General features: G+C 44.7%; 1 protein-coding gene across 1 annotated transcript in view; it reads right to left on the bottom strand.

Moving 5' to 3' along the window:
- DDR2 (discoidin domain receptor tyrosine kinase 2) overlaps positions 1-8,992 on the bottom strand; it is a 115,841-nt gene that overhangs the window by 15,953 nt on the left and 90,896 nt on the right. The window contains exon 13 of the mRNA XM_026656159.2: positions 3,327-3,454. Coding sequence (XP_026511944.1) covers positions 3,327-3,454 — 128 coding nt within the window. The remainder of the gene's footprint in view (positions 1-3,326; positions 3,455-8,992) is intronic.

Below are 8,992 nucleotides of genomic sequence, written 5' to 3' on the forward strand. Positions count from 1 at the left end.
AGTCAGATAAATAATAATAATAAAAGCTAATATTTTTAAAGTTCCACTGTTTCCCATGCGGTTGAATGGTCCCTCTTTGGTGCATACTTTCAACCCAATACCATTTTTTAATGCAAAATACGGGACTTGCTGTAGTGAATGAGGTCACTGGCCCAACTAGATTAGACCTCCTTCAGGTGGCAGGGGGCATTGCAAGCCACTCAGAGATGCCCCCACAGACACATGGCCAAGGATGCCATGAGCCACTCAGTCCCCCTCCCCCATGACTGGGGGGCCTGTGAACTCCTTGGAGCTTGGCCTAACCTGACCAGACTGTGCTTCTTGGCATTGAGAGCAGAACCTATTGCTGAGGGTGGCAGGGCTCTTAGCAGAAGCCCAATGGGGTGGACTTGAACATGTGTAGTGTTTTAAAAATCAAACCTGCAAATGTCAAACCATGGGCAGCTAGGGAACAGCAGAGATGGGGGACCAGAGTCAGGCGCTGGGTGCGGATAGGCAGGTGGGGGAGCAGATACCCAGGAGCAGATGTAACAGGAATGACTGATACTTGATTACATGGTTATGAGCATCAGAGGGGTAGCCATGTTAGTCTGTCTCCACAAAAATGAGGAGTCCGGTGACCCCTTAAAGACTAACAGATTATTTGGGCATAAGCTTTCGTGGGTAAAAACCCCCACTTCTTCAGATGCATGGAGTGAAAATTACAGATGCAGGTATAAATATACTGACACATGAGGAAAAGTGAATTACCTTACAAGTGGAGAAACAGTGTTGACAAGGCCAATTCGGTCAGGGTGGATGTGGTCCACTCCCAATAATTGAGGACGAGGTCTCAATAACAAGAGAGGGAAAATTGCTTTTGTAGTGAGCCAGCCACTCCCAGTCCCTATTCAAGCCCAAATTAATGGTGTTAAATTTGCAAATGAATTGTAGCTCTGCAGTTTCTCTTTGAAGTCTGTTCTTGAAGTTTTTTCGTTGAAGGATGGCTACTTTTAAATCTGTTATTGAATGTCCAGAGAGATTGAACTGTTCTCCTACTGGCTTTTGTATGTTACCATTCCTGATGTCTGATTTATGTCCATTTATTCTTTTACATAGAGGCTGTCCAGTTTGGCCAAAGTACATGGCAGAGGGGCATTGCTGGCACATGATGGCATATATTGCATTTGTAGATGTGCAGGTGAATGAGACCCTGATGGTGTGGCTCATGAGGTTGGGTCCTCTGATGGTGTTGCTAGAGTAGATATGGGGACAGAGTTAGCAACGGGGTTTCTTACAGGGATTGGTTCTTGGGTTAGTGTTTCTGTGATGTGGTGTGTAGTTGCCGGTGAGTATTTGCTTCAGGTTGGGGGGGCTATCTGTAAGCGAGGACTGGCCTACCTCCCAAGGTCTGTGAGAGTGAGGGATCGTTTTCCAGGATAGGTTGTAGATCGTTGATGATGTGCTGGAGAGGTTTTAGCTGGGGGCTGTACATAATGGCCAGTGGTGTTCTGTTATTTTCCTTGTTGGGCCTGTTCTGTAGTAGGTGAGTTCTGGGTTCCTGTCTTGCTCTGTCAATCTGTTTCCTCACCTTCAAGTCAGTGGCACTGCTATGGGTACCCACATGGCCCCACAGTATGCCAACATTTTAATGTCTGACTTAGAACAACGCTTCCTCAGCTCTCGTCCCCTAGCGCCCCTCCTCTACTTGCGCTACATTGATGACATCTTCCTCATATGGACCCATAGGAAGGAGGCCCTTGAAGAATTCCACCTGGATTTCAACAATTTCCGCCCCACCATCAACCTCAGCCTGGACCAGTCCACACAAGAGATCCACTTCCTGGACACTACAGTGCAAATAAGTGATGGTCACATAAAGTACCCTATACCGGAAACCTACTGATCGCTATACTTACCTACATGCCTCCAGCTTCCATCCAGGACACATCACACGATCCATTGTCTACAGCCAAGCCCTAAGATACAACCACATTTGTTCCAATCCCTCAGACAGAGACAAACACCTACAAGATCTTTATCAAGCATTCTTAAAATTACAATACCCACCCAGTGGCGTAGCCAGGTTCTAACAGCAGGGGGAGCGAACAAATAAAAAAAGGCGCCACCCGCTGTGAAGCAGCGAAGAAAAAAAAAAGAAAAACCCAAGTCTTGCTGATGAAGTCTGAAAAACCTGCCACCGAATTGCCACCGAAGACCCAGAGCGACTGAAGCATCCGCCGCCGAAGACCCGGACGTGCTGCCCCTGCTGGGAAGTGCTCCCGAGTGAGTGTAAAAATTAAAAAGGTGCCACTTTTGGGGAATGTGCTCAGTGGGAGTGGCCACTCCCCCTGCTCCTCCCCAGCTACGCTACTGTACCCACCTGGGGAAGTGAGGAAACAGATTGACAGAGCGAGACAGGTACCCAGAAGTCACCTACTACAGGTGACTTACGTAAAAGAATAAATGTACACAAATCAGACTTCAGGAATGGTAACATACAAAAGCCAGTAGAAGAACAATTCAACCTCTCTGGACATTCAATAACAGATTTAAAAGTAGCCATACGTCAACAAAAAAACTTCAAGAACAGACTTCAAAGAGAAACTGCAGAGCTACAATTCAGTTGCAAATTTAACACTATTAATTTGGGCTTGAACAGGGACTGGGAGTGGCTGGCTCACTACAAAAGCAATTTTCCACCTCGTCCTCAATTATTGGGAGTGGATCACATCCATCCTGACTGAATTGGCCTTTGTCAACACTGGTTCTCCACTTGTAAGGTAACTCACTTCTCCTCATGTGTCAGTATATTTATGCCTGCATCTGTACTTTTTACTCCATGCATCTGAAGAAGTGGGTTTTTTTACCCATGAAAGTTTATGCCCAAATAAATCTGTTAGTCTTTAAGGTGCCACCGGACTCCTCATAACCATGTGATGAAAGGCTACAGAGTTACACCCACCCACAAGGGGGCCACATGCAACCCCATCTCCGGCATTTCCTGACTCCTCAGTGAATTCTCCTAATGCTGCTTTCGAATGGAATTCCCTAGAGTTTTAAAAAAGAAATATCATTCCATACGGCGTAAGTCTTTGGCGTCACCAGAATGCCCTGTGCCATGCAAGGGGAATGCTCAGAGCAAAGCCCTTGCTGCCTCCATTGTGTCCCTTGCTAAACCGTGTAAGGATGACATTTCAAAAGGGTCTAGGGAACACAGCAGACTTGAGTTGCTTTTGAAAATGGGACTTAGTCTCCTGTTACCCAGGGCCTGTGTGTATTTTTTCTGAGTGAGGCTCAAGCTCACGGTACATACTGAGTCGTCAAACTCCACATGACCCCAATACCTGGCATTCTTGTTGGCATCTGCTCGCAGCATTTTCACAGCCACCAGGACAGGTTGGTTGGAGCTGACATCCAAAGCAAAATCTTTGTCCAGGAACTTTTCCATTCCCTCCACTTCACAGAGATGAACCTAGAGGGGGGCAATGGGTAGTGTTTACCTTTGCCATCTGGTTCTCTGTTTCCTGAACCTGGGACTTCCTTGGGGGTCAAATCAGAGCAACTCATTCTTACCCTCAAACCTGAACCAAATCAGACCCTTAAAAATTCTGGTTGCCTACCCCGGTCTAAACCATCCAAGACAGATGGCTGTCCGTCCTCCTTTTGAAAACCTCCAGTGAAAGAGCTTCCACAACCTCCCTTGGCAGTCTGTTCCATTTTCCTGCTGCTCTTATAGATAGGAACCCTTAAAAATTCTGTTAGCAGTTATTTTCAGTTCTAATAATTCCCATGGCTGTTTTGCCAGCTCTAGGTCCTAACAATAATAATACCTGGCAAAGAGTTACTGATTTATTTTGTTTTATTACACTACAAGCCCCTATGCACTCACCCAGGGCACTCCCTATGCCCAGAAAAACAAGGACCTGGTAGAGTGCTCTAAGCAAAAGCATGGATGACAGTAGCTGCATCTGCAAGAAAAGGCCATACAACCTTCCGACAAGTCAACCACTGCTGCTACTTGATCCTCAGAATGCAGCCACGGAGCTAATATGACCCACAAATTGTAAAGTGGAGTAAGAAATGGTGGGCACAGACCGAAGCCAAGGCAGCACCACATATGGCAGCAGCATAGTCCTCTTCTGGAAACTGGATGTGACACAACGGGGCCACCTCACTCTGCAAATCTGCTCCCCAAGAGTGTTACATTCTGTCTGATGACCAAAATAAATCTTTACTGCCTTTCACTCCTGTCGGTGCCAATACAACCAAGCCTGAGTGAGCCAGAACCAGCAACAGAACTGTTTACTCAGATCCAATCAGTCACAACCGCATCACCCTCCCTGAAAACAACGGGATTCCACAGCTGTCCCCATGGCCATAATTTAGTCTGAAGAACTAGTGATAATTTGGAAATGGAAAGAACCCAGCTTGACTGGAAGGGCCCAGGCTGAGTTTGCATGAGGTGTGTGATCTCTGTGCTTCCTGAGCACAAATGAACTCTTTTGCTAGTTTTGACAAGGCCTTGTGGGAGCTATACACTTTCAGATAGCATCAACTGTCAGTAACTCTATTGAACTGCTACATAGCTTTGTTCTGCTGAAGCAAAATGGTTCCACAGACACCACGTGCCTAGTACGTTCGTCTCAGCTTTTACAACATGAATTAAACACGTTTGAAATAAAATTCATCTCCTGGGCTCTGTTCTGGCATTGGCACAGATGTCCTGGTGCTAGGGCTGTGCAATGCAGAGAGACTACAAAGGGAGGCCATGTGGAGAGGGGCTCCAGGCCCGGAAGTGCACAGAGGATGATGTGTGCGGAGTCACTAAGCTCAAATCCCATTGCAGGACATGTAAGCAGCACACAGTTCCCAGGAATCTCAAAGAGGGATTCATTCCCATCCTAAATGTGTCCCACACACTCTTTGGAGCAACATCAACATTAGACATGGTCATAACTGTTAGAATAGCTACTCTAGACATAAAGTGAAAGGAATGTGAGTCTGCCTTCCAAGTGAGGTCACTGGAATTGCTCTACCTCAGGCTGGGTCTGAAGGGACGTTTTCTAGTTTTCAGCAACCACAGGGCTGCTCTGTGTCAGATCAGGACAAGCCCCACCCAAGGCCCCCGCTACCGATGTTGACAGAAACACAGACAAATCTTGAGAGCTCATTGGAATTTTTGTCCCTTGGGAAATTCCAAAATGTGTTTTAATCCTGAATCAGGACAAATAGTCAAAATTTTGACATATTCTGACATATTCAAAAGAACCTTATTGAAACATTTCATTGTGATAATATAAAAAAATTAAACAGAACAAGGAAGTTGCAATGAAATGAAACGAGGAAATTAAACAAAATGCCTCCTTTTGAGTTTGAATCATTTTGAAAATTTTCAATCAAAAATTTCATCAGAATTGACACATTCCCTCAAAACATTTTGATTTTGACAAAACTGCATTTTCCAACAGAAACCTGTTCCAGTGAAACTTTTTTGATCTACTCTGGAAATCATGCTTTGGCAGAAGCCGTGGAGAAAATAATTTTTGGCAAATGCAGTTGGAAAATAGTGCTTTGATGGAAAAGGAAGCTATTTAGAATTTCACTTCATCATTTTGTTTTTTTCCCAAAGAAACTTTAGCACTATTCTCATTTTTATATTTGAAATTGAATATTCATGCTATTGCTATTGAGTATAATTAGATAATTTCATTAAAAATGTGGAATTAAATGCAACATTTTATATGAGCAAAAAATGTAATAGATTCATAGATCTTAGAACCATAGGGTTAGAAGGGACTGCAAGGATCATCTCTTAACCCCCTGCCACGATGCAGAATTTGTTGTGTCTAAACCAGGGGTCAGCAACCTTTCAGAAATGGTGTGCCGAGTCTTCATTTATTCTCTCTAATTTAAGGTTTCGCGTGCCAGTAATACATTTTAACATTTTTAGAAGGTCTCTTTCTATAAGTCTATAATATATAACTAAACTATTGTTGTATGTAAAATAAATAAGGTTTTTAAAATGTTTAAGAAGCTTCATTTAAAATTAAATTAAAATGCAGAGCCCCTCCCGACCAGTGGCCAGGACCCGGGCAGTGTGAGTGCCACTGAAAATCAGCTTGCGTGCCGCATATGGCACGGGTGCCATAGTTGCCTACCCCTGGTCTAAACCATCCAAGACAGATGGCTGTCCGGCCTCCTTTTGAAAACCTCCAGTGAAAGAGCTTCCACAACCTCCCTTGGCAGTCTGTTCCATTTTCCTGATGCTCTTATAGATAGGAAGTTTTTCCTGAGATTTAATCTAAATCTGCTGTGCTGTAATTTGAACCCATTGCCTCTTGTCCTGCCCTCGGTGGCAAGAGAACAATTTTTCTCCATCTTTATGGCAGCCTTTCAAGTATCTGAAAATTACTGTCATGTCCCCCCTTAATCTCCTCTTTCCAAACTAAACATAGCCAGTTCCTTCAGCCTTTGCTCATATGGCTTGCATTCCATCCCTTTGATCATCTTTGTTGCTTGCCTCTGGATCCTTTCCAGTTGCTTTACATCTTTTCTATATATTGGTGACCAAAACTGGACACCGTACTCCAGATGAGGCCTAAACAGCATCAAGTAGAGCGGTACAGTCACCTCCCGTGATTTGCATGTTACGTCTCTGTTAACGCAATCTAAAATTGCATTTGCTTTTTTTGCAACAGCTTCACATTGCTGACTCATGTTGAGATTGTGATCCACCACTATTCCCAGAGCCTTCTCAGCAGTGCTGCTGCCAAGCCAGTTTTCCCCCATTCTGTATTTGTGCATTTGATTTTTCTTCCTTACGTGTATCACCTTACATTTGTTTTTGTTGAATTTCATTTTGTTGTCGACAGCCCAGTTCTCCAATTTACCAAGATTCCTCTGAATTTTAGCTCTATCCTCCAAAGTACACCTCTACCCCGATACAACGCGACCCGATATAACACGAATTCGGATATAACGCAGTAAAGCAGTGCTCCGGGGGAGCAGGGCTGCGCACTCCGGCGGATCAAAGCAAGTTCGATATAACGCTGTTTCACCTATAACGCGGTAAGAGTTCTTGGCTCCTGAGGACAGCATTATATCGGGATAAAGGTGTATTGGCAATCCTCCCCCCCCAGCTTTGTGTCATCTGCAAATTTGATCAGGATGCTCCCTATTCCTATATCCAGGTCATTAATAAAGATGTTAAACAACACTGGGCCCAGAACCGATCCCTGGGGAACCCCACTTGAGTCCTCCCTCCAATCCGACATCATTCCATTGATAGTTACTCTTTGTTTGCGGTTGTTTAACCAATTATGTATCCACTTAATAGTAGTTCTGTCGAACCTGCATTTCTCCACGTGGGACTGTGTCAAAAGCCTTGCTAAAGTCCAGGTACATTATGTGCACCGCATTCCCCCTATCCACTAAATCAGTTACCCTGTCAAAGAGGACATCAAGCTGGTTTGGCATGATTTGTTCTTGGTAAATCCTGCTGGCTGGTAGTGATCACCCCTTTATCCTCCAGGTATTTGCAAACTGAATGTTTCATACATTGCTCTAGTAGTTTCCCAGGGATCGAGGTCAGGCTGACCCATCTGTAGTTCCCTGGCACGTCTTTTTTCCCCTTTTTAAAGACTAGCACTACGTTAGTCCTTCTCCAGTCTTCCGGGACCTCTTCTGTTATCCAGGAGTTTGTAAATATTATTGCCAGTGGCTCAGAGACTTCAACTAATTCCTTCAGTACCCTCGGGTGATTAGCATCCAGCCCTGCTCATTTGAATGAATTTAAATTGGTAAGAAGATCTCTGACGTGTTCTTTACTTATCTTGATCTGCATCCCTTCCCCTTTATTGTCTATGGTAACTTTGCTAGTCATCCAGTCACATGTTATTTTTTAAGAAACAACTGAAGCAAATTAGGCATTGAGCAGCTCTGCCTTCCTATCATCTTCTTTTATCAGCTCAAGTTCTCCATTGAGCAGCGGACCAACACTGTCCCTGATCTTTCTTTTTTGTCTGACATATTTGAAGAACCTCTTCCTGTTGTCTCTAACATTTTTTTGCCAGCTGTAACTCATTCTTCACCTTGGCTTTCCTGATTTTGTCCCTACATGCTCGTGCTATTCCTATGTATACTTCCTTGGTGACGTGCCCCTCCTGCCATATCCTGTATGTATCCCTTTTGGTTTTTAGATAGCTGAAAAATGCCTTGTGCAGCCACATTGGCTTCCTGTGGCTCTTATCTTTCCTCTGTGTCAGAATAGCTTGATGTTGAGCCACTAGTATTACATTTTTTAAGAACTGCCAGCCCCCTTCAACTCCTTTTCTTCCTAATTGGTCTTTTTCTCTGAGTCGGCTGAAATCCACTTTTTTGAAGTCCAGTGTCCTCGTTTTCTCATGTTCTCCTTTCCATAGGATCTTGAATTCTATCCAATCGTGATCACTTCCTCCCAACCACTTTTATGTTTGCAATTCATTCATCCCTGTTCATCAAAACCAGATCCAAAATGGACGATTCCCAGTTGCTTCTTCAACGTTCTGAATCATAAAGCTGTCCCCTACACACAGTAAGAATTTGCAGAACGTACTATGTTTTGCTACAATAGTCTTACAACAGATATCAAGGAAGTTAAAATCCCCATACTAGCTTATGTGTGTTAGCGAATCTTGTTACCTGCTTGTAAAATGACTCATCCACTTCCTCTTCCGGATTTGGTGGTATATAATTAAGGCTAGGAGTATGTTATGGAGGTCGTGGAAGTCACGGATTCCGTGACTTTCCGTGACCTCTGTGACATTGGGGCCTCTCAGCAGTCCAGCCGCTGCAGCAGCAGGGGAGCCAACCCAGCTCCCAGCCCTGCAGGGTGGGGGGGATCCCCTGGACCTCCCCAGCTCCCAGACCTCCCCAGCCCCTGCAGGCAGCGGGGGAGCCTCAGAGTTCCCCAGTTGCTGCCGCCAGCAGGGACCCCACAGATCCCAGCCCCACAGTTCCCAGTCGGTGCAGG

The sequence above is a fragment of the Terrapene carolina genome, unplaced genomic scaffold (genome assembly GCF_002925995.2).
Source record: "Terrapene carolina triunguis isolate 2854851 unplaced genomic scaffold, T_m_triunguis-2.0 Scaffold212, whole genome shotgun sequence".
NCBI classification, from domain to species: domain Eukaryota; kingdom Metazoa; phylum Chordata; order Testudines; family Emydidae; genus Terrapene; species Terrapene triunguis.